This window comes from Toxotes jaculatrix, chromosome 23 (genome assembly GCF_017976425.1).
Source record: "Toxotes jaculatrix isolate fToxJac2 chromosome 23, fToxJac2.pri, whole genome shotgun sequence".
Classification (NCBI taxonomy): Eukaryota; Metazoa; Chordata; class Actinopteri; family Toxotidae; genus Toxotes; species Toxotes jaculatrix.
The window spans coordinates 6,232,355-6,259,567 of NC_054416.1; the positions used below are offsets into that span (position 1 = coordinate 6,232,355).

The window sequence follows — 27,213 nt, forward strand, 5'->3', positions numbered from 1 at the left end:
GTAAACCTTTAGTTCAAGCAGGAGAAAACAATAAATGAGTCAAAGTCTTCAGTAGTTTCCCAACACAAGGAGAGACTGACACGATTCTCAGTTGGTTCAGCTGCTGGAGAGTTTCCTGGGGTTCACATGTGATGCATGGTTTCCCTTTGGGAAAATCTTTAAAAATACCTCCTTGTTTAAAACTAAAGAAACGAATCAAATTACTATGTGTATCACAAAAGGTGTCGTTCATAGTGGCAAACCCACAGAGAATTATCACTGGCCAGATAATTCTCTGAGGAGCTGGTGGAAACCAAACCAGAGCTAAAAGGAGAGTGAACACTGGACTTTACATTTGTCAGGTTGCAAAAAAAAAAAAGACTACAAATGAAGGAAATTGTTGCTCTATGTCTGCACTTTCACCCTGTTTATCGTATGATAATATGTCAGCTTGTTGTTTAATGTTTTGTTGTTTAAGCGATTTAAGTATTAATGAAACTGTCACATCTACAGCTGATATTCTATAACAGGACAGGCCTGCATTTACAGGTACAGAGCTTAAAAAAGGAGGAAAGAGTTTTAAATAAATGATCCTATAGATCCTGACGTTTTCATTTCAACATATGTGGGAAAACTGTTCATTATACTGATTAAAAATCTGTCAAAAGACACTGGGGTGTTCCTCACTTACCTACTAAACCAAATTCACCCTGAGCTGTTTGACTGTCCCCTGGTGTTTCGCAGTGTCCGAAGGTACAGAGAACAACTGACAAACCTATGGGTTGTTGAAATGATGACAGGGGGCTGAGAGTGTGGAATCTGGTTTGCGTTTGGAAATCCTGTCCCGTGTGTTTGGAAACCGATGCCCATCTGTGTTTCACAGTGTCTCTGTGAGTGTGTGTGTGCGTGTCCAAGTGCCAGTTCCTGGCCTCTGCTCCAGTCTGATGATGAATTGTGTAATTATTAATAGAGACACCCCTGTCCCCTTCATACCGCAACACACACACACACACACACACACACAAGAAGCCGTCCCTTTCGTAGTCGGTGTGTATCTGACTGAATAGACAGCCAGACTTGGCCAGCTTGCACCGCAAATATTTATTTACGAACCTTCTGGAGGCTTCGCTAGCAACACTTCTCGCCTTCCCCTCGTCTCCAGAGGAGGAAAAAGAAAATAGTAAAAGAATCTTTTCTTTTCTTCCTGCTTTTAGCTTCTTCGCCTGCTCTGTCCCTCCTTTCCACAGCATTTAATACATTTTGTTTGACGTTTGCTTTGCACTTGCAAATACAGGACTTTCTGAACCAGTGGTGCAGTTTGAAAGCATTTGGACTGTGACACCTTTTCTGTTGTTTTGACTCTGCTCCAGCTGATTGGATGTGACATGAAACAATAACTATTTGTCAGCATCCACTTTTAGAACTACACTAATCAATACTCCCGTATTAATGTGACAGGGGTCACTTGCAGGGATGAAGCCAGAGGGAAACTCTGCATCCGGCAAATTAGAGACACAGATATTTTTCTCAGAAAGCAAACCCGAGATAAAAAGAGAACGAACGTTAGACTTTAATACATCAGGCGGCAAGAAGCACGACACTGCTGGATGTGTAAATAGACGACTGTTTGCTAACACATTAGCCATAACAAATTTATAAGGTGATAATATGACAGTGCTGTGTGTTTATTAGCTCGCTTTGGAGACTGTGAGTCCCCAGATGGCCAAAGAAAATCAACTAATGCAGCTTTAATGCTGTTTGAAGGAGCTTTCATCTGCAGAGTGTATCTGTGTGCGGTAGATGCGCGAGGAGTCACAGCCCATTTATGCCATATATTCGAACATCGCGGCAAGACAATGACAGGGCTTCTACGCTGTTACACTGTTAAACCAAAACAAATGTATGTAGCTCTCCCTAACCCCCAGGGAGTCACTGGTTTGCCATTCATTTCCATACAGAGCAAAAATCAAACCAGCAGACTCTTGATAGAGTTGTGTAATCCACCACAGAGAACATCCAGTCTGCATTTGTTTTGTTTTTTTTTGTCAAACTTGCATTATCGCTGCTTAGTAATGCAGTGCAGACTTTTCAAATCAATCTGGAGTTCAAAGATTATGTGACTTGGACAAATGCATTCTCGGTATTTACATTGCTACAATGGATTACACCAGTCAAACATGACTGCTAAGAGACTGTCTGGAAATAAATGGAAACCAATGGATGCCTGGAACGACAGGAACAAAAAGATCTGAATACCAAAAACACAGCAGCGTGGTTTGCACCGTGGTTGGCTGTGATGTAAAATAAATGTGATTTGTAGTAAATAGGCAAAATCACTGGTGCTGTCCTTTGAGGTTTGCTTTGTTCATGTGGTTAGTTTCAGTTGGACGTGAATAGAGATGACTTTACACGATGAGAGAACAATGTCAGAAAAGAGAACAGCGTTCTCTTTTCAATAAAAAAAAAGCCACATACATGGCGACACAGATGCAAGTGTCAGATGGTGCTACAACAGGACATGCTGGTCATGTGTGTAATGTATGAGTCAATGAACCACAAGCTGTTGAGAAATGAGTGTGTGTGTGTGTGTGTGTGTGTGTGTGTGTGTGTGTGTGTGTGTGTGTGTGTGTGTGTGTGTGCGCGCGGAGTACAAGAGCTGGGCAGCGAGGAGACAGTGGTGGTTGGCTGGGCCATGGTTGCACAAGCATATTACTACAGCTTATGCCTGGATAAAAAACACACACAAGCGCACACAGCAGGTGAATGAACACACACATTATACAAAGACACCTGCAACTTTTTTTTTTTTCTGTAACTGTACTCTTTCTGTCTCACATGTGCGTGTCAATAATAGCCTTGCGGACATGAAGATCCCAAGTCATGTAAACGAGCAGCATGGCATGATGACGCACGCACAATCACCAGCTCTGTGCGTGTGTGTCCGTGTGTTGTTTTGTACAGGAGCTGATGATTCATATTCAGACTCCAAAAAGCCTTTAGCTCCCCCATCATCAGCTCAATGAGGAAAGGAACACGCTGTCACCACGTCCGGGCTCACACATCGACCTAACGCAATCGCCCTGTCGTGCACACACACACACACAAAAAAACCCAACTCATGTCACGTTCCATTCAGCTCTGCTGGATGACAACTGGTCATGAATACAAACAATTTCATTAATGGCAAATGAAATCCAGCAGGAGCATAAACAGCAAACACCGAGCGCGCATGCACACATGAAGCGTGTGCCGCCTCTCAATCATCCTTCGCTCATCCACCTTCCTAACACCCTCCTGACCCTCCGTCTCTTCCAAATGCAATTTCTACTTGTTTGTTCTTGACCAGGTATGACTAATGAGTAAACAGGAGAGTTGGGCACATGTCATTTCCTCTCTGCCGCCGATTCGAGGCTTTTAATGCACTGGTTAGGTGCTGTGACGCCTGCAGCGGAGGAGAACATTGTGTTGTGGAGTGGTGCAGCGTGGTGGGGGTTTAATTGTAGATTCCAGAGATGGTCTCTGTCCGGGAAACAGAAACAGGGCATCAAGTTTCTCTGAAGCATAAAGGAAAACAAAGATACAAACATTTAAGAAGCACACAAAGGCTACATAGGCACATAGCCAACAGCACATACTTTGACAAGAACCTACACTGCAGGCAAACACAGAACTCACTCACAAACACACCTGAAAACATGTGGATGACGCTCGTGTAATTGCATGTTTATAGAAATGTGAGCATACGTGCAGACAATCACACTTACAAACCTTTCAAGTCCAGGCAGACGGTGCCAGTTGTGCCAGACAGGAGTGGTTTCCACATCATTAAGATCTGGCACGTGAAAAGGCGCATGGCACATGCCGCTTGAGTGGCAAGAAAACATATTCTGGCAAACATGATGACTTTGGCAAATGTAAGTGTGTTTTTTTTTTTTTGCCAACGCCTGAAAATTGCTCTAAGATGGAATTCAGATTTGGCTTTAACGATGATTAAATATAACCAGTGACCGAGCATAAATATGCTGTACTACTACTCTCGATATATCAATAAATTGTGGCAATACGTTAATGAATCGACTACTGATTAAACGGTTCTGCACCACAAAGTACGGATTGGTCTGTAAACGCAGGAAATCATTTTAATTCGAACACCCCAGGAACACTACTTCCAGTCAGAAAACCCATGTGTTTACATGTAACTGCTTCCACATCACACACACACACACACATGCACACATCCTGTGTCCCACAGCAATTTGGGCAATTTAAAAAAAAATAAAACCCTGCAGGAAGCTGTTAGTTCTACCACTGAGGCCCCGTTATGGTGCTGACGCCGAGGTGACGTGGAGGTGAGGCAGCACTCTAAAGGTTAACGACTGTTCTCGGGCCAATAATGGCAGCGGTGAGCAAACATCTCCGCTCCTTCATTCGATCTGCACTGATGAGTTACATAAGGCAGGTTGAGGGACTGTTTGTTCTTTCTCTCAATCACCTTAGAGAAGATTTCAATGATATGGAGAGAGGAAAATGTTTGGGGGGGGGGGGGGGCATGTTGAGTTTTCTTCATATGTGCGCGCAGATGGCTACAGGACATTTGTGTTTGTATGAGTGAGGGGAACAGTCAGGGATATTTCTAAACCTCTCTGTCCACGTGTCCATATTGGAAAATGTTCTTTTGTTTGTCTGAGATTAAATCCGATCATTTTGACTCTTGATCAATTTGAGCAGAGCTGCAGAGAACATGGACCCCGGTCGATATGTCAGGATTAGGTAACTGAAATGCAGACTGAGCGTGTTTAGCCTATAGCTTCCCTCTAGGCAGTAAGAGTTGAGCAATCTGTATGAAGCTGAAAGATGGCCCCACCGGTCCCATGATCCTCAGCTCTTTGTTACTAATTTGAAACACCCAAACTCAACTTCTGCTTTGCAGAAAACTCTCCAGGCTCCTTGCTGCAGGATCGGCTGACTGAAGCTACACATAAAAACAGTTCACCCCCCATTTTCACTACACTCTTGATATTTTTTAAAAGCACAAAGAATTATTTTGGTTCATTTTTCTCATACATACGATTCCCCCTGCAGCAATTTAAAGTTGTGACAGTATTTACTGACAGGTCTGAATAAAATATTCAAGCAGCATGTGATCACCTCTCAGCCAGCAGTTACTCTAAAATACTTGTCTAGTCTAAAATGGCTTAATTGGGCCCAAATCAAACAGTCTAGTCAGATCAAGGCTAAGCCTGAGCGGGGGAAAAAAAAAAAGGGATTTCACTGAGAATAACCTGACCCCCGCTGCAGGAGTCTTAACTGGATTCTCAGCCGGTTGTCACCGTCAGCATTTCAGCTGACCCCGAGATCAACTCTGACCTCCTCTCATCCCCTGAACCTCTTTCACCTGATCCATCCGGCCTCAGCACAGCTCAAGATCCAACACACACAAAAACACAAACGCACACATGTGTTGAAACCACACGTAGCCACATAAACAAACAACAACAACAGCCAGATAGAAGCATATGCACACACACACACAAGTACAGACTCCATGTGAGAAGTGTCTCGTTAGTAGACGGTAATCAGCTTAGTGTTCTCCAACGCCCACCGGCACTAAGCTCTTTACAGACGAACCCAGTTAGAAAAGTAGCAGCTGAGTGATGCCGTGGCCCTGGATCCAAAGAGACGCACACAGTCAGACACACACTGATCATGGCGGAGACATGGGGAGAAACAGTGTGGCGGTGTTGACATCGAGACAATCACCTGAGACGGAGTAGAGATGTGTGTGTGTGTGTGTAGGGAAAAAAGAAATTTATGTGGCAGAAGGAGACAGACGGAGGAAAAAAAAGAGAGAGACTGGGGAACAAACTCAGAGTGAGAAGAACGCAGAAAACTCAAGAGCTCAAATAAAGCAAAAAGAGAAGCTCAAACGTTTTCCTGGGAGAGAGTGTGAGAAGGGAGGGAGACAAATAAGAAGGAGTGTGAGAGTGTGTGTGTGTGAAAGGAGGGAAACACTCCCTCCTCCTCCACCCCCCCCCCCCCCCCCCCCCCGTGTACTCAGTAACCCCAGTGGGTTGGTGGGTGGCTGCTCCGTTCTTTTAGGCAGCGCCCGACACTCTCCGGGCCCGGCATACATCCCATACCACAGCGCACAATCAGCGCTCTGTGGCCAGGATCATGCTCGTACACGGAGCTGGCACGCTGCCCAGCAAACACACACACACACACACATTCAGAGGCATGTACATACACAGACGTAAACACACACATACACAGAAGCTACTTAGAGAAAGGAACACACGGCAATGTAACCTGTAAAAACGTCAAACAAGGGCTGAAACTAAGTATTTTTGCCTGTAATTTTTCAATTTAGTCTATAGGATCAGGAAATAGTAAAAAAAAAATAGCTTGTTTTATTTGACCAGTCCCAAACACTAAATACTCAACAGGTGCCAAGTAGTTGCCAAGTTTCCCCTTTTCCAGTCTTCATGCTAAGTGATCTACTGCGAGCTGTAGCTTCATATTTACTATACAGACAGTGAAAATGGTATTAATGTTACACACAAATGCACCAACACAAGAACAAGCATTCAAAACATGACATGCAGACACAGTATGTGTTACGCAACACACTGTAGTAATGAGAGTTACATTCAGACAATCACAGTGTTTTCTTTAAGCAGGCGTGCTCTGCAGGTTTATCAGATCATGTAGTGTATATTATATATGATGGATGGCGTTGATCCACAAGGGCTGCATCCATCCATCCATCAAGCACAAACATCTCTCACATGCTCAGCTGAAAGCTCCTTAATCTGTGAAACATGATTATGAGAAAGAAAGAAAGAAAAAAAAAAAAAGTCTGACGTGAAAATAAAAAAGAGCAAACAAAAAGTTCACAGGGTAAAAGAAGAAAAAACAGGAAGAGGAGGGGAAGAAAGAGAGGTTTGGAGAGTGGAGGATAGAGGCACAGAGGGGCAGAGGGGCTTTGTTCAAAACAGAATGAGCAAAACAGTATTGACAAAAGAGACAGGAGGTGTATGTGTGTGTGAATGTGTGTGTGTGTGTGTGTGTGGTTGTAGTCGGGATAGACCAGGGGCAGGTCAGTGAAGGTTACTTTGGCCATTAGCTGAGGAGCTTTTTGGCTGATCCCTGCTTCCTGAAAGGTGATTGGCTCGGATGATCTGCCTCAGCTTTTCCTATTAGGAGCAACAGTGCCTTGAGACTTTTGTGTGTGTGTGTGTGTGTCTGTGTGAAATGTATGTGTGTGTGTGTGTGTGTTTTAATGCTTGTGTGTGTACAAGCCAAATAAATCAGGGCTTTGTAATGTAACTAAAGAGGTGTGGCAATCAAACCCTTTTCTGTCACATCAAATGACAAGTTCAGGGGCGAAAGTCCTCAAGACACACACACACACACAAACAAACACACACTAGATACACACATTCAGTCTGTCCGGCGGCGCCTCTTTGACTGACCAAGCTGCCAATACAATTCATTCCCCTGCCGCTGTGTTCTTGTGTGTGTGTGTGCCAAATGCATGTGAATAAGGCACTAGTCAGTCAAAACATGACTAGAGTACTGAACCATTAGCTGAGGTTTCACTACCTTGATTAACATTCGCTTACCAGAAACACACACAGACACACACACACAAAGAGAAAGGGCCAGGTCTGAGCTCCTGTCGAGGGGCCTTCAAGCAAGTTGTTTAACCTCCACTGGGGTTAAGCACGAGGGTAACTGAGGGACTGACTGCTGAAAAACAGAAGTTCTTCCATGGATAAATGAGCCAAAAAAACAAAACGAGTATTTTTCAATATTGTAAATTTTTAACAGTGGAAGGGCACACACCCTGTTCACTGTTTACAACTGAAAATGTTATTGGACGATCTTTTAATTTAAAGGATCCTACTCAAGAATAATTGCTTGTGTTATGTGTCTATGGGGAAAGATAAACAGCAGCACATATACTGTTTAGAGCCGAAACAATATTTGAAAAAGTGATAGAATTTTTTTTTCCAAGAAAAAAATGCCATCTCCCAGCACATCTCCTAGTTTCCATTCCTCACACTGAAGAGTGCACAGGTGTGCAGCTTGTCTTTGTCTTATCTGATGCTGAACTATACACCTTCGGGTTTAGGAATGTTGGTTGGACAAAACAAGCAGACGTCACCTTTATAGACCAAACAATTAGCTGATTAACCAGGAAAATAATCACCAGACTAATCTCATTAACACTCAAATACTGATATTGCTGTTGCTGCCTCTAATACTGATATGGTATTTTTAGAGCTGCAGTGACCACATTCCCTCTGAGCAACTAAATTTTCTTTGTTTTCAGTGCCAACACCTTATCGTCAAATGCTGCCCTTGTTGAATTAACCTACATTTGCTTTATAGGTTGAGCTTCACAGGAAATATGTATAATGTGTTTAACTTTTAGCTTGAATACAGCGAGTGATAATGGATTACCTGATAAGTTAGGCGTGTGTGTACGTGAGTAAGTGATACCTGAGAGGCAGAGGCGTGTGGTGACTTACAGATAGGCAAGCAGGGCCCCACGCCCCACCCAGACCCACCGACGACCCCCCCCCCCCCCAACCACCAGCCACCATGTCAACGTTTACTACACCAACAAGGACTGTACAAGCAGCAAATCTCTCTTACTTTCAGAGAGCAGAAGTCCAAATAATGCGGCTCCCCCTTCTGTGTGACAAGTCCCAGCGGGACACGGCCACAAAAATGACAGAAATGATAGATCCTACGGCCACAAGAGGGCAGTAAACAGGCAATTTCAGATCCTTTAACGAACACAATGCTGACGTACTGAGAGATTTTGCTTCTACATTAGTTTGAACTGCTCGACTTTCAGCTTTCACTGATCAAGCGTTGCTTTCCTTGCTTGTCTTGACGGCACGCCACTGCTGAGGAGTAGAGCAAAGGATGTGTCAGTCACATCAAGGCCTGGAAACGAGATCTGACCCCCCATGGGTGAATGGAATTACTGGAATTATACACAAACACGTCTCACAGATACACACCTCGCCCCGTCAGCTGCCGCTAACCTCTACAGGATTCACAAGAATGAAGCCACTCAGGTCCGTAGCTCTCGCCCTGACCTTGCGAATATGCCGTCAAAGCATCGCGCACACACACACTCTTCACATCACTTTTCTGCCACTATCAGCAAGATCATACCAAGCAGAAAGATCGAAGAGAGTGTGTGTGTGCAGTTTAAAAAATAGCATGCGGTCGGAGACGAGAAGCGCAGCCTGGTCAAGGTCTTGGGAAGATGAGTGAGGGAACAAAACCGGGCGGGAGATAACAGGGTGGGAGAGAGGCACAGAGAGGGAGAGAGGGAATGAAAAGGAGCGATGGGACGCCAGAGTTGACAAACGAATGACTTTTTTTTCCCCACTGGTGATCACCAAGGCAACGAGCACATGACTTACCCTTTCCTCCAGTGGCTCTTTTAATATTAACTTTTCTTGACAGTTGTCACTTCATGAAAGAAAGAACCACTCACCGTTCAGTCTCCTGCACAACCTTTCAGGTGGTAGGAGCTGCAGGTAGCTGAATGTATTAAAGTATGAGTGCAAATGCTCCTATTTGCACAACATAAATGGGACTTTCTACATCTTTAAACGATGAGTAATCATCTCCATTCTCTAAATCTACCTCTCAGTCACCACTTTTCTCTTTCTCCGGCCCTAACGCTTTCCTTTCTTCTTTCTACACCCTCTTTTGCCCTTTTCTTCTCCACATCCATCTCCCCCTCTCCCTCTTTGCTCTTGAAAAAGCTGTGAAAACCATCCTCATCCATTCTCCGCGCTTGCCGGCGTGTCCAGCTTCAATGTTTGAGAGTCAACAGTGCTTAATGAAAAAGGCCTTTTGATGTCTGTCAGATGAGGCAAACAGGACTAGCATGAAAGCAAATATGTAGCAATGACGGTAAATATTACTCATGCACATACGTAATCTGCAAAGCCAGAAAAATTTCCATCGAAACTCAAGATTTGGAGCAGAGCTCAACTGATCAGCGCTGAGGAGGGTGTAGGGAGTGCTCAGAGAGACCGCATGGTCTGACATCCACAACACACACGGTACAGATTTAGTCTCTAATGACCCTGCAGAGCCAAATCCACTTGTTTTCGCTTCTCTTTGACACTTTGACGATGGAAGATTAGTCTGTGGAAGAAAGGAGTTCAGGCAACATCTGAAACAACACACACACACACACAATAGCAAGTGCTATCGTCATCTTCCCATGAAAGCAAAAGCCAGTAACCATTCTTCTTTAAATCACAGCATTAAATCCAATTAATCCACAAGCTATCGAGAAGATAAATTCAATTTTTCTTTTTTTTTTCAGAGCAGAGAAATCTACTGGTGAACCTCAGCTACAGCGAACAGCCTGAGGTGATGCTGACTGTGAACAACACACTTCAAACTTTCACCCAGAGCAGAGAGTGTTGTTTAAGCCAGGTGGTAAACTATATTTAACTAAGCTGACTTATCAGTCTACAGTTGATTGTAACACTGACATGCATCCAACAAACTCAAGGTGAGAATGCATGAAAAAGTGCCCTGACACACCCGATACAATATCACCGTCAGGAGAAAAGGCTTTTTTCTCTTAAACACTGGATTCTGTTACATTTTGACCTGAAACATCCCTGAAGTGACCTTAACTTCCCCGACAGCACCTGCTCTCCAGGTGACAGTCCTGCTGTTCAGCTGCTGTTATATATTTAGCACATTGTTTTCACACTGCAAAACTCTCCAGTGGATTTCCATGACGGCGCCAGATGTGGCTGCAAAAAGATTTGTGATGTCACTGCAAAGCCTGTGCAGGCCGTTACTGTCCTGTATGCTCGCACTACAGACGCTCACTGGCTCACACATGTTCGTAGAAAGCTGCTCACAGTACTTCCAGAGATTTGTATTGTTGAATTCTGTTCTGCTGACTGTTGTTGGCCGCGGTCTCGTCACACTGCATAGTGAGCAGCGGTGTGTGTGACAGCTTGATCATCCCTCACAAAACTGCATATGTGAGTGTGTGTTAGTTACTCATGTAACCCTCCGATTCGCCTCATTGGACAAAGGCGAGGAGCTGCAATGAGACGATGCTGGTGCTGCTGCTGTGGCGCACACAGATGACCTCATCACATGGTGTGCCCTCAAAGACAGCGAGGAAAAAACACCTCAGCCTTTGAGTCCTCTAATATACACATGTGGTTGGGACGGACACATAACCTTCGAGACGCCCTGAAAACCCAAACAGAGCAGAGTTGTTGCTAAGTGCGGTGTGAGCTCAGTGACTCCCTGAACAGACCACCCAAACAAAGCAAACTGGACTTCAGAGAACGAAACGTCCCTGACTTTAACCAAAACAAACCAAAAATCCTTGTGGGCTGTGCTTTCTGACCTCCTCCATTCTGAGATTTTATCCAAAGAAACGTATCTAAACGCGTGGGGAAAACATTAGATAAACACAGCTTTTGTTTACGCAGACTGAGAAGGAAGTGGACGCAGGCCTCTCTGCTGTCCTCGTGTAACTGCGCAGGTTGCTCTGCATCTTCCCATGGGGGCAAATCAGTTGTGTAATACCATAATTAGGCTAATGAAGGAAAGTTGAGTTTGCAATGCAGAGAAATTTGAGCTAATTTCCAGCTTAATATGGATTATGTAATCATAAGATGCAGGGGTGCACCTCCCACCTCGTCCTGTTTTTCATATCCATACAGTTGATTATACAACAGGCGAATACAAAAGATTTGAAAGTCTGGGAGGAACATTAGTGGACAAAATCTGATATTCAGAAATTACTGTAGCTAAATGTGTTGCTGTTGCTCCTTTATCTTTGTTTCTTCGACCTAAAAAGGGTCACATTACATAAATAAAAGCTAAAAAGATCAGGATAAAATACCAGAATAAGACTGAGCTTCTTAATAACCGCGCTAATTAACTGGCAAGAAATGCAGGATTTTTAATAGTCAAATATCAACCTTGGGTTTGTCCTCCACATGTTCACTCCGGCTGCTTTGGCTCCACATCTGGCTGCTTTTACACTCTGCATAAATATGAACCGAGCTGTGTGTCACTGTGCTGAGGGGACTAACTCTGCACAGCGGGCTGGAGCTTAGTCTGCCGCCAGCACAAAGCACAAACGAGGTTAAAAAAGCACAACAGATAAACAACTGAGTGTGTGCGCACACACACACACAGACACACACACACACATAGTGCCCTGAGCCTCACCCTCTTTGGGGGTCATGTCCTATCCACGTGGTTGCGTTTTACATAACACTACTAGTGCTGTTAGTCTAACCTACTGTTGGCCTGGATTACACACCCAGCAGGACAAGCCTGTCATCTCGGTCTATAAAGGAAAACCGTGTGTAACGTGCACAGGAATGAACGTGTGCTACAACACAGACGCATTAAACGTTCACTGTAAATCATTTCAATGATTTAGCGATGGAACACTGAACGCATTCGCATCTATTAGGATTTAAGTCTTATTTTCCTGCCTTATTTTGTGGCTTTGGCTGCCATTTCTATCAGTTATGATAATATACAATCACAGAGTTAACTGCGAGATCTAAGAAGGAGTCAAAATTAAAACTAAAGGCCAAATTAACTAAAATGTCCACTGTAAACATCTCTTACAGTTTATTCTGTTCTCCTGTCTTAACTTTGGCCTCTTATACTCATCATAGTTTCCTGTGCAATGGTGGATTATAATGGACATGTCCATTTCACTCACTCTCTGTTTTACCTCTGAATAAAAGTGGTTTAGATAAGGTGTTGGCTTCTTCTGCAGTTTGTCTGATCATCTGACTGGAATCCTCTTCAGATAGGTGCGGCCTTTCATTACCAAATTTCATTCACAGAACAGCGCTCTCTCAGACAGGCAGGCAGGGAAGGAGGGAACGGCTGCAGATAACACAGCACTTCTAATGTCCACGGGTGAACAGGATTTGGTCTCTAAAAGAACTTGGTTGTGTGTGTGTGTGTGTTCCCAGTCGCTTCACTCACTGACTTTAAGTATGTTTACCTCTTCCTGGCCCACATAACCTGGAACCTTTGAGGATGTGGGAATGTGCCAACCAGGTGCCAACTAGGCCAAAAACCCAGCAGTGTTACCAATAAAACTACATGCAGCTGGGAGTCTCGGTGTCAATGTAGTTTATGTACTTTATTTTCATGCAGTTAAAGTTCAATTTCAGTCATTTTTATTATTTTTTCTGTAAGTTCTTACCCACAATTATATATTTTTATTGGATTATTATTTTTTTTAAGTATTTTTGATACAGTTAAGTAAAGTATCGAGATTTGAAAGCTTTATTTCACTGGATTAGAGACCAGAAATTTTATATCACAATATAAATTACTATACTATATAAAAGTGACAATTTACCTGTGTAACAAACTGAGAAATGATAAATGATAACAGTCTACACACACACACACTCCACATACTGTAGATACTGATCCAATTGGTCAGTTATGCATGAGTTTTGCCTAATGAGGCAACAGCAGACAAATGTAAACAGCCTTGCTTCTGTGAACTGTCAACAACAACAAAAACAATATCCATGTGATTCGTAATTGAGGGACAACAGAACACAATTTAGATTTCAATGCATTATGATTATAGTATTTCAAGATTAAATCAAAGTGTGGCTCTGAGGCTGGTTCTCGGTTCCTGACTTCATGTTTTACTCTGCATCTAAACCATAGATACATATGCAGGGATTTCCCCACAGGAAACTTGATCCTTACGGGAGATACAGTCTCAGGGAATGAATTTTAAAGGGCTGCAGGTTATTTTGAGACTGGCATGCACATCCGGCTCCAGGTGGTAAAGAAATAAAATAATTGGCTGGGAAGGGACAGCTGGAAGCACCGATAATAAAATTCTCTCACATGGTTTTCTTGGGGGAGATTGCAGGACTGGTGGCTGATTTCATTAAAATTAACATTTTGTCCCAAAAATCCTCCCCACTTCATAAACTAATGAAAGTCACGGCATTCATCCATTACATGGGAAACACACACACACACACACAGATCCTCACAGCAAAGTGAAATATACACATTTCACTGTCTCACACACTTTGGCTGAACTTGACGCTCATAAAAAGCACTCGCATTTTCTTCATACACACTCTCACAGAGCGTTAAAATGTGTGCCGCAAGGCGAAAAAGCAAACACACACACACACATCGCATCTGCTGTAGTTGACTCATTTCGATTTTAGTTTATTTCTAAAAAGAGGTTATTAGGAGTGAAGTAGCTCAGACTGCTTTTCCTCATTATCTAAATCATGAGAGGTTATTTTTTGCACATTACATAACACATAACCGCTGTCCAACGGGATTGTTTTTGGCACGCGTCCCACTACTGATGTTCAGTTTTAGCCTTTGGCCCCATATGCCAAAAGTATGTGCCCCCTGAGACATACACACACTCTTTTCCTATACAAGCTGGTGCCTGTAGGGGAAAAAGATCCCTATAATTACAGCAGATCAGAAAAAAAGTGCCCAAGATCCACACAGACATGATAATTAATCGTTTCTAAACTGTATTTTCGTTTGTAGTAATGGGTAGATTAGATGCCATCCTGATGATATTGTCACTTTTAGTTTTTGTTTTTGTCCCTTTTTCTCTCTCTGGTTTCCGACTGCTCGACTGCAAAAGGATAACGTCTCAGCACGATACTAAAACCTATTTTTAGGTGCCTCTGCAAGCATTTAAAGGACGGAGTGAAACACAATGTGAGAAGGGAGGAGGACGAAAGGCGTTAAGACAAGAGAGGTTTTGGTGAAAAAAAAAAGTTGAACAATAGCATGTGTAGTGAGCAGAAGGGAGGGAAAGAATTTCAAATATCCATCTGCCTAGATGTCGGACAAAGATGAAGACTGTGAAGAATGAATAAGAGAGAGGACAAGTAGACAGAAAAAACAAAGACGGGCAATAAAGATGAAAATAAGGTCAGAAGGAATAAAGAAAGCAATATACACAAATTATAGACTGCAAGGGAAAACACTTTCAGGAGAGTCCACTAGTCCCGGGGCTTGGCCCTGCTGAGGCCCGCCAGCCCACCGCGGTAAAAACACTCAAACAAAAGGATCATTTATTGAAGGAGGAAAGAGGGGGAGGTGGAATGGAGGGATGAAAGGAGGGGGAACACTGTACAGAGGCATTTGAGAGCTGTGTGAGTGAAGCACTGGCCCCATCTCAACATTCACAGCCAATGTGTAACATTCTCCCCCACGCTGCCCCGCTGACGTACTCAGCAGCCAGAGCCCATATGGTCCCACTGTGGCAGCCTGCTCGCACTTCTATTTAAAATACAACCAACAACACCGCCTGCTTCCACCGACACGGCCTCCACTTCCCAATAAAACCAGCACGGCGACGTATGGACGCAGACTGATGGTTCATTTCCATCTGTGGAATCCATGAAAACCAACTGTTGAGCTCAGCCACGCTGCACTCACCGCAAGATCCCATGATGAATTTTTGCTAATGCCTTAAATTCTTCATTAAATCCAACTGTGGAGCAGAGCTATGAAATGTTTACCGCAAAAACCCAGGAGGCTTAGGTCCAACACAACCTACAGTACAAATCATGTGGAAGCAAGCAGAGCTACATAAACAACAAGGCTTGGCAGGATGCATTCATCACAAGAGCCCCACTGTGGAAGGTTAAGTAAGACTACTGAGTGTTTTACTGATGCATATAAATCCACATCTCCATTTAAATGCTGCTCTATCTGCTTAAACTGCAGGCGTCTATTTCTTAACGGGGCAATTTAGTGCAGACAGTAGCTCAAAGAGAATGTTTTTCTATGAGGAAACGTCTCACAGTGACCTAGTTGAGGCATTGTTTAACTGTGGTGGTACCCCACAGCTAGAAAATTGCCCCACGCAGTAGGAAAAAATGTAAATACAATGAAAATTCATCATCTGCACTTACTGACCTCCCTTACTGACAGAAGAAAGTTTGACAGCACAGCAGCTACAGCACTGCAGATACACAGTATGTATTATATATAAACCTGTGCAAATAAATCTCAGTCTTGTGTTACAGCATGACTCCTGCAAATTATTACAAGTAAATAAATCCTAGTTTCTATAACATCATGAAACTCTGCAGTGGGATAAACTAACAAAATAGAGTTTTCTGCTTGAATTACACAACATTTATATATATATACATCTGAAATGTGATCCATGGAAGAATCATTTTTCTCCTCCAGTGGTTTCTCCTGCTCAGGACACACACATACACACACACTCACACTGGGGGATCTTAATTTGGCAGATTAACAGAAAACAGGGTCAAAGTTCAACTTTGTTGAAACTGGATTAGAATGTTTCAGTGTAAGAGCAGCACTGTGGTGTAACAGAAAACAACAGCTGAACCTGGAGCAGAGGGAACAAACATCTCCTGAATCTGCACCCAAACCTGCACTGAGGAGGCGCAGCACTGACAACGCTTACACAACATTCAAGAATCCTAGAGAGGATCAATAGTCATTTCCAGAATATCGATATTCATTGATATTCCAATAGGATGTCTGGCCTTCGACACCTTACATAATCACATCAGGTAAAAAGTGTGCACATGGCTTTAGAAGTGCACCAACCCCCAGACGAGGAAATCAATTTACAATTTGTCAGCACAGCAGATCTATATCGCATATTGTGGATTAAGTGGACAGTCACACAAAGCAGACGAGTGTCTATGTTCTAATATGGCGCCAGGTGAAGTCTGATTACAAGCAAAGATGGAAAGGGAGACTGTGCTCCACTGGATTATTTAGAAAGTGTTTTTTTTTCTTTTGGTTTCCATCAGAATAATGTGGAAGAGAAAGTGAGAGGATGACGGGTGTTTGTGTGAAGGGAAGACTAAAGAGACATGATACTGAACACAGAAAAAACAAAAGCAGCTCTGACCTGTTCCCTCCTTGTTTCCATTCTGATGTGTCCGCAGCTCCTCTGATTTGTAGAAGTCGATGCTGGCGTACGTGTTGAGGCTGGAGCTGCTGCTGCTGCCAACTGCTGTGCCCACTCCCCCAATCCCAGAACCTCCACCCAGTACAGAGAAGAGACGAGAAGGGGTCTGGCTACCTGAGGGTCCATCCAGGCCCAAATGGGGGCTCTCTTTGTTGACCAAGTCCAAGTCAATGTAGTTAAGACCTTGCTCTGTGGACGAAGTCTGAGTGTTTGTGGGAAGAGACTGCTGTCCGGGGAGGGGGCACTGATTGGGGGTATCAGACACTGCACCATTCCCCCACAGCATGCTTTCAAAGCCCAGCCGGCGGGCCACAGCTTGGGCGTGTTCTGGAAAAAGGGAGGCAGTTGAGGAAGAGGAAGTAGAGGTAGAGGTGGGGAGGGAAGGCGAGGCGAGGAAGGTTTCCGAGCAATGGCGTCTGCGTCCTTGCGGGTCGGCCCGGATTACTTTAGCGCCATGATCTGGGTTGAGTCCTGGTTTGGCCAGGGGGAAGTCTAGACCCAGTGACAGTACTGGAACAGAAGGATCAGTCCTGGTGGGGGAAGGAGCTTTGGGGGAGACGCTGGATGATGACCTAGGGACGGTGTTGCTATTCAAGCTGAAGGCCATCTCTGTGTAGTCTTCACAGGATGTAGGAGACTCAGACTCAGTGGCTGATGGAACACTTTCTCTGCTTTTCCTAAGCGGGGCCTCTGCCACTTCGGCCCCCTCCTCACGAGGTCCAGTAGTACCCTCATCACAGGCTTTGGGGGCATGAGCAAGAGTTGGAGGTGTCGGAGGTGTGTGGAAAGGTGGGAAAACTAGCGGGGTGAGGGAGAGGGGTGAGGGGGACGGAGAAGGGCCCAGGTCCATGTTGACATACTCCGAAGCAGCTGGGGGAGTGATGGGGGCAGAGGGGCTACGGGAGAGGGGGACGAAGTTACCTAAGCAAGAAGTTGGCCTGTGTGGAGGATGCTGGCTGCTTGAGCAATGAGGGAGCGATAAGCCATGCCTAAGACCTCTGCCACGTCCTCCTCCAACCCCAGTCTGGCTGCATTTCTCCCCCTTAAACTCAATGCTAACATACTCCCCAGGGCTCTTAGGTTCTGGGGGCAGGGGGTTTTCACGAACTCTAGGAAGGGTATTAGCCTTGGATACATCAACAAACAGGCTCACTGGCCTGCTTCTAGTATGGCTACCCTGCTTGGACAAACCACCAGAGGCCCGTTTCTGCTGGAGCTTACTCCCGTCTTTGGACTGAGCTCCCCCAGCCATGGTGCACGCTGTCTGCGTAGTTCGGTCCTCGCTCTCCCCAAGGCTCTCGCTGCTGGCTGAGCTGGAGGAGTATGAGGAGGAGGAGAGAGACAGGTGGCGTCCAACCACCGAGCTGCCTGCTGCCGGTTGCTCCTGACGCCCTCCCATAGTCCTACCTCCACCCATTCCCCTACTACAACTTCCATTGGCCCTTCTGCCTCGTCCAGGCCCATCGTCAAAGTGTCCGGCAGAAGGGTTATGTTTGTACGACCGGGGAAGGGAATAGTAAGAATACACCATCTTGGGGGCTTGTTGCTGAGAACTAGCCTCCAGATGACTGGTGTGTTCAGGAGGTGGGGGGCTGCCATTTACAGAGCGAGCACTGATTGGAGACATGTTCATATAGTCACTGCCCGCCCTGCTGTCTGCACTGCCACTGCCCACCCAAACCCCTCCAGAGAGACCTCCACGCTGGTCGGGGGAGCAGCTGCTGTTGGGGGACATTATCATATAGCCATCAGAAGTTGGTGGAGGCCGGATCTGTTGCGGAGGGGACACGCTGTTGTTAGGGGTCATGGCCATGTAATCATCAGCAGGTTTAGAATCTGAATCTGGGACAGAGACAGCCAGTGACTGGGACAGGGATGCTGGAGGCTGAGTGACACCAGGCAGCATAGACATGTAGCCGTTGTCCACACCTAAATCTACACTGCCACCTGCTCCTCCACTTCCTTCACTTTTGAACTCCCCTGCCACATCCAAGTATCCTCCTCCTCCCCCTGCTGACCCAGCACCCATGACAGATTCCCTCTGTGTGGAAGAGGAGGTGGACGTAAAGGACTCACGGCTGGTGCTCCTCGACATGATGGCATAATCGGCTGAATCTTCATCTGCTGGTTCCTCAGCTCTGCGCTGACGTGGGGCCAGCCTCTCCAAGGTCATAGGAGGTAAGGAAGCCCGCTTGCTCAGCAGCCTACGTTCAGCTTCACATTCACGGCTGGAGGAGCGACGCAGCACCCTCCTGGTCTGGGGCTGGGAGCCACAGGCTGGTGTTCCTGGTGTTGGCAGGGAACTGGACGTCAAACTACCTTGATTACTGCTGCCACCACCGCCACCTCCACTACGCTGGCCCATCAGGATGTAGTTGGCTCCCTCCTCGCCAAGGGACTGGCTGCCAGCGCTACCAACAGAGCTTCCAGGGAGGCTCGGGGAGGGAAGGAGCGTGTGATCCCCAGGACTAGAGCCATATTCGTCTGAGGAGCCGTAGTCACTGGGGGAGCCTGAGACAGAGGTGCGATGGGAGGGGACACGACTGTAGGTACCAGACCCGGGACCAACACCAGCAGAAGATGTTACACCTCCAAACTCTGAGCCATGCCCAGAGCTAGACGAGAGGCTTGGGGCTGGGGAGGGCGCAGGGGTGGAGATGGAGCGCATCAAGCCGAGAGGAGTTTTAGCAGCTGTGGTGGGGGCTGAACGGACTGACTTTGACCTGAGGATAGGGGTGGTGGAGCAGGATCCATTGGCAGAGGGACTGGAGCATGGCCCTTGAAGCGATGTGGTCCCCGCTATTCCATCCTCACCTTTCCCCCCATCACTGGCAGTGCGAGACCGTGGGAAGCTATGTCGTGGGGTGGGAGAGGCATTGGCACTGCTGCCGCCTGCTCCACTGTTAGCACCTCCAGGAGGCTCAGTTCGAGGCCGGCGGGTGAAGCCCACCTGGCTGGGAGGAGGGTTTGGGTGGTGGCGGCGTGAGGGAACACTGATGGGGTTTGAAGCAGTAGCACCTCCTCCAGGGCCGGAGTTCGACTGAGATTTGCTGCGTTGGCGGAACTCCTCGCTGAGCGCCTTCATGGCCTCCAGCAAGGTTTCATGCATGTTCTGGGCCACAACCGAATCATCCACCTGAGATGTGACACAAAAACCCTCAGAAACAGTGAACTATTATAATTCTGATATATTCTAAATGTATTAGAGAATTAATTCTTAGTTACAAATTTAATTAAATATAATATTCTTTGATCCTTATGAAAAAACACATTGGGATTTTAATTAAATTTGTACTGAAGCTCATACACTGGTGGCTCGCTCTTTTTCTTTCATTTATGACTGCCTTCTAGGGTTCCTTTAACTACATTTGCAAAACCTGAATTGGGCCATAATGTAGGGTTACGAGAACACTAACCTCAACACTGGGTAACTTTGCAGTTTCTTTCACTCAGCTGATTATAGGCTCTTTACGTTTACGTGGGATTGGAAGGTGAAACTGTCAACATAAAAGGGGCTGCAGATTACAGGCTCACCTGCATCCAGAACTCGCCCGGGCCTGTCACAGCAGAACGTCCCACCTCCACGAAGAAGAAGTTTTCTGAATGGCCACAGCGTCGGACGTTCATCAGCTGCAGCACCACAGCAGCGGCATCAGAGTTGAGCTTGACAAAGTTGACTGTCTTGTCAGTCAGGCAAAGGCGGTAGATGCCCACCAAGTTCTTGGCCTGACCCAGGCCTTTGGGCCACACCTTCACCTGCCACACCTCTTTGAATGCGGGCCCAGGATTCGGCACGCCATAGTCCCCCGCAGCCCCGCTGTCGGTGGGGTTCTTACCTTGAGGGATGGGACAGAGATTAAAAGGTTACTGGAGTGAAAAAGAAAAAACAGGAGGCTATGACTGGAAAAAATATAGCTGTAATTAAAGTGTTGCAGAGGAGGATTTATGAAGAACACTGACAAGTACAACTGCTGCAACAAAACACTAACATGACCTTCATGCATCTTTGAACAAAGGGGACACCATGTGAAAACACCACTATTTACCTGTTAGTGGAGGGCAAGGTGCCTTTATTATGTAAGCTGTGCTGATATTGGGCTTTTCACTGATTTTTAAACCAGATCTGAGTTAAAACAGAGCATGCAGCAGCTTGTGAGACCGGCTCACTCTACCTGCAGGCTCCATACCTGGGGTCTCATTTGTCAAGCGCACACAGACATCCTGGCACGCACGTACACACACACACACACACACACACACACACACACAGGCACACATACCAGTGTGGAAAAAAAAATAAAAATGAAACGGTTGACAACTGAAGCCCTGCACAAGAATGATGACTGTGAAAGTGAAGCAACCGTTGTGGAAAAACATAAGTGAACCAACTTGGAAAATGCTTAATAAGTGAATCTTCCCCAAAACCAAAGCAAACAATGCCAACAGACGTCCAGAAAACCTCAGAGACAGCACTCAATGAGCTCCCCAAGAGCCATTTTCCGGAGCAGCTCTAATGACAATAAACTGGCTTTGTAAACTAATAAAACCTAGTGTCTTTTAGCAGGAGCACAGGCAGTCCATTCACCCTTTGTGTAAAGTGGTCTGTATTCAGACAGTAAGGAATTAGTGAGGCGATGAAACACAGGAGAGAAAGCTCTTGGTGAGATATGAGCTGGCAGGGAGCATACACAAAAGCAGGGGACTTCCTTAAGCACTTAACAATATTTGGCCACCTGTTTGGTGTTTTAAGTCAGTGTATTGTTCACAGATCTGAAGCAGGAAATGTGTCCATTACCCCAGAAAATTACCTTAATTCTATCATGCTGTGCGACTCATTGAAACGGCAGCTATTGAAAATGCCTCTAAATATATCACAGATTTACCTCTAAGCTCTTTTACTTCAAGCCACAAGGGACCTCACATCTGTTGACTGAAAAGCCCTGGATTATAGGAATGCCATGATGTGACTCATGTTTTAGGGTGGATTCTTGTTCTACTTTAAGGAACCACCCTAAAACGTTCCTTAAACATTGGCCCCTTTCCTCCCATGTACCACATGTCTTCGTTTTTCTCTGTCAAATTGCCAGGTTGGATGTGTCTGAGCACGACAGCTACCAATCTACAACGCAGAATCAATCAACCTCATGACAAGACTGAAGACACAAACCTCCACCAAGAGACTCACCTGCTCCTTTCACAGGAACAGGATGTTCTTTGTACAGTAACGGTGAACTTGAGCACCTGCCTCATTAGCCTTCCCCATCTGGCGCATTGAAGTATTGACGGGGACGAGTGATCGAGTGAAAGGTCACATTTTCACAAAGTCTGTGTGGTATTCTACTTTAAGCAACGATTTTGGCCCAATCAGGCTAAACACAGTGCGCCCTGACCGCACAATTACAAATATATGATTGTATGTCTGCACGTGTTTGTTCTCCTCTTTCCATGACTCTGCTGCAAATCCTACAATGACAACCATATGTAAGCCAAGGAGCCCCGGCATGCACGGTGGACGCCATGTTAACTGAGCTTCCGTTATGGCAGATCTTCCCCCAGATCCTCTTCCCAAAACATTTTTACTCGTGATTGCAAACGAGGGAGAAGCCTGACGTGTCTCGCTGTGTCCTCTTCCAGTTCGCTTCCCTAAAATTGGAGGATCGCTCGCGACTTGAAAGAGACTTAGAATAGATGTTTTGTTGAAAGCCATGGAGGCTGTGGCTTAGTGGCTGTGTGTGTGGAGGCACTCCCCCTACATTAGATGACTCATTCAAGGCCATGCATGGCTGTTTCATGTACTGCTTTTCTCCCTGTGTGCGAGGAGCTGTGTGCAAGAAGCCCTGTTTGCCTCCTCGATTTAGATTTACAACAGGAAGGGGTGGTTTGGGGATTTTTCAGTGGGGACCGAGGGAATGAGGGACTGCAGGAGATTGCAAAGAGATATCAGAGAGCCATTAAAGGACAGAAAGAAGGGCCTTTTACAAAACTCTTTAAGGAGGAAAAGACAGTTTATTTTAGGATTACTTGGATTAAAAAAAAAAACTAATTACAGGCTTGATTTATTCCAAAATTAAACTTTTTAGTCAGTTGCTTCATGAGATTGACTCAGATTGCAGTGCAGCATATTCCTCGAAGACTATCTTTTCCTTTTCAAGAGCCCATTTAACGTGTCTTGAGGAGAGGACAAGTGTGTTGTTTGTTTTGAGTACAGTGCAGCCTTAAACCTCAGCTGTGCCCTCAACAGCACTTACATACACGCACACACACAAACACCCTTGATCTCAGGGCCACTCTGACTGAGGACTCTTTGTCGACAACTCTCTAAAGCACTGGAAATCTTTAAGAGGTTTTGCCAGAATCCTGCAGGAGTTCAGGCTGATCTACCACCATCGGACATCGTAGACCTTTTTCCATGTTACATAAAGTTGGGGCTGATCCTACACAGAGCCCTATGAATTATAGATCGCCCCTGGCTTTTCCTCCGGGGGAACCGTCACGGCAGTGTGGTCCTCAGCGGAGATGGCTGTTGAAGAAGCAGTACACTACACTTTTTTTTTTTTTTTTGCATGAAGAGGTTATCATCCGGTCAGCTTCCGTGCAGCACAACGCCACCACTATACAACATAATGAACCCTGAGGAAAACATGCACACAAAATGGCCCTTAGCAGGAGGTGAATCTAAGGACTGCACATGAAAGCAAAATACACCTGGAGGTAATGAAGCATCTGCGTTAAGCTTGCAGGCTGAATAAGGGCGATGCGTGTGGAACAACATCCAGACAACCTTGATGCAACCTTGACGAAGCGTGTATGTCGGGTCAGAGGGTTCATGCAAGGAAACCAGATTTATTTCAAAGTTTCAGCATAGTATTTCCCCTCTTTTAGCAACCTGAAAACAACTTACACTGGCTTATTGACACAGTAGTTGTTTACTTCACTTTCACCACGACCACACATGAAACTTGCAGTCTTACGTGTGGCTGGAGAACAGCAACCTACATGGGCAACACTGCCATCTATTCATGCCGATTTATTTGCTATGCTTGAGCTGCCTCCCTTGAGATCATAGGCTGTACATAAGGAGGTCATAATCTAACCCAATTTTTTCAAACTGGGATATTAAATATAAGTTGAGTTATTGGCGTTGAGGCAGCGCTGTGTCTCTTTTGCTTACTTAGCGCCTTCATGCTATAAGGGATCCTGTGTAGGAGGGGGTGGGGTTATAGGGGTGGGATATTTACCCCCAGGGCTGCCAGATGCCTGCTGGGATATTGATAGCTCCTCCCTGAGTGACAGGCTGATTATTGTTATAGTTAGCACACAAAACCTAAGGAAGTAGGTCTTCCATAGGGGTCTTGAGAAAGAACTGGGCAGAGGTCGTGGGGGGTGTTGTTATTGAAGCACTATCTGAGATTCTGGCTTGTTTAAGATTGGGTTTTAAAATTTAAAAGGACTCACGTTTAAGCTGCACAACAACCTCCCCCAACTGTCACCACCATTCAGTTTCAGTCAAGCAACAACCTTTATGTGTGGTGTATTTCTGTGAAAAACTATTCAGAATTTGCTACAAAAAAAAAAAAAAAAGATTGAAATTTATAGCAAGATCATAATAAAATCCCTCTTCTTAGTTAGCTAATGCAGCCTGTAAATCAGGGAAAACTACTCTGGCAATGAACCGGCTGGCTCTCACAAGGTTCTGTTTCAAGTTTCTGACCTCATTGCCCTAGCATGCTGTGCTGCGCCATAATACCACAAAACACTGCACACAAACTTCTGAGGGCTAAACCCCACTTTCTACCCGCTACTGTGCCCCTATACCACCCCCACTGCCATACCAGGTTACCAGCGCGGACAGATAGGAGACAGCTGTGTGCTTTTTGTCCTAACATGTATCTGAGAGAGAAAGAGAGCGAGCCACCCCAGCAGTTAAAACAGTTGGTCTAATCTCTGGCTGCCATGTGTGCGCTGCCCGTTTTCCTCTTTTTCAACTCCTCCGCTTCCTATCTCTTCATCCATCTCTACCATCTGAAATCCTCCCCTATCTGGGCCCACACTCAGGGACACAATGCTTCCCCAACACCAGCATCTGCCTAAGGTTAATTTCACATGTGGTTTGTGTTAGTCAGACACACACACACACACACATGCACACACACACAAGAGCATGAAATTGCTGGTGACGCATCCAAGGTTTGTTGTCCTTTGACAAGACACGCAAAAAAGGCTCTGTAGCAGTAAGCTGAAGATCTCGCAAAACCAACTCGGACGCCCTCAACAAACTGGCAGCCATCTTGGATTCTGAGCGGTTACCCTGGCTCAGAGTTAGTAAACATACCGTCTCTGTAATGTCAAGTCAGACGAGAAGGATTTGGAGACTGTGAGCAAAGAGTCCCCCCCCCAGAGTCAACTGTAAACGTGAACAACAATCCGTGATACTGTTACAGAATCATTTCAGGGCCTTGACGCCCAGAACACTGGTTAACAAACATCATCCGACTACATTAGAAAGTGCAGCACATTATCTTAAGGTTAAGGTTTAAATGCACACAATATGCTTGGAAATTCTACATATTGTACAGCATATAATGCATTTGTTCTTTATAGATACTTTACTTTATCCATCTACATCAAAACATACTTAAAAACATGTGCCCATGCACAAGAATATAGCAAAATACCACCAGTTCTTCACACTCACAGGCTACAGTTAATGTAAAGTTCTGTACAGAAGCATTTGTAAGAGAAGCGAATGCCCAAAGGAAATATGAAACTCCCCCATTCTCCGATATCCAGAGTACATGTCTCTGTGCCAAGGTGTAGAGACGTAACATATATTTTATCCAGCTCTCACCTAATTTTGCTCCTGGATTTCATTTCACTCCCAAAAGAAATGTATAAAGGTTCTTTTCACATTCTTTAGGAATATGTTTTTAACATTGGTTTCCTTTTTGGAACTACAAACTAAAACTGAACAGTGTTTAAAAAAAAAAAAAGGATATATCTGAATTTATACATCTAATGCAAAGGCAGAAGAAGGCAGGATCCATCTGATGTATACACCCTGGTGTTACAGTACATCCAATCAATGCAGTATCCTGTGTTGTATCTCCCAGAGGAACAGCGCACCAGGTAATGAGGAAGGTTTGTTCGCTAATTTCTCTCCACGTTTCTAATGCATTCACTGTGAGGCTGATAAATCCCAAGTCGTGAACTTCCTGACCTCCACTATGACAGCAGTAATGTGCTAGTATCAACCAACAGCGATCAATACGGCCCACTATAAAAGGTTACTGTGCATTTAAAGCCCCACGGCTCCATCGCGCTGAACATATGGGCGCTCATTGACTAAATGGATCGTGTTGCCCCTGGCCTTGCTTTGCTGTCCATCACAGCCCGAGCACTCAATTGACAGGATGCTTTGTTGCTGAGCGGCAGACGCGGAGTGGAGAGCTCAAGGCCACCTCCGCCTCGTGCCCGCTGTGTTTTCCTGCAGCGGTGATGCAAGGAGGCTGCTGCATCGCAACAAGCCAGGGCTGGCCACGCTGAAGCCCGGCTGGCCAGCTTGTCGTGTTAAATGAAATTACAGGGTGTTAACGTGCGCAAACTATTTATGCAGAGGAAATACCCTGTGGCAGCTCACCACTCTTCAGTTTGGATTGGAGCTCTGTGCGAGCTCCACTGCAGGGGACAAAGCAGCTGAAAAGATGGACACTGGCACTAAAAAAAAGGTCACCAATACACTTTTTTTAAACTTTAGGTCTTAAAACTTTATCCTGTAATAACAGCATCCGCCCCTGTGCCCTCTCCTCTTTGACTTCATTAGCAAACTGCCTCTATTGTGCCACCAGCAGCTGACCCTCGAGACAATAATTACTGCCTAATTAGGGAGATGAGTAGTGCTTAAGCACGGCTTAACGTTTAATCGGCCAGCTCATCGAGCCACTGGTGAGATCCAGATCTCATTGGCCAGAGCAGCCAAACATCAGACGGCCTGAGTCTTTTTAGTTCACACTCCGACACACACACACCATGAAAAAGGACAGTTCACTCAAAAACACAGTTTCTGTTTGCTGAGATTTGCTGAGATTTGGGAACATTAGCTGCAGCTCAGTCCGCCCTCAAATGATTATTTTCGTTATCGTTTGATCTGATATTCATTTCCTCAAACACTCGTTCATGAATTTTCTTGAGAAAACAGTAAAGAAGTG

At 45.4% G+C, this 27,213-nt stretch overlaps 1 protein-coding gene across 2 annotated transcripts in view; it reads right to left on the minus strand.

Annotated features, from left to right (window-relative positions):
• si:ch73-335l21.1 (insulin receptor substrate 1-B) overlaps positions 1-27,213 on the minus strand; it is a 40,145-nt gene that overhangs the window by 8,866 nt on the left and 4,066 nt on the right. For both annotated transcript variants that reach the window (XM_041030928.1, XM_041030927.1), the window contains exons 2-3: positions 20,543-20,844; positions 16,949-20,144 (exon numbers count right to left, since the gene is read on the minus strand). In XM_041030928.1, coding sequence (XP_040886862.1) covers positions 16,949-20,144; positions 20,543-20,844 — 3,498 coding nt within the window. The remainder of the gene's footprint in view (positions 1-16,948; positions 20,145-20,542; positions 20,845-27,213) is intronic.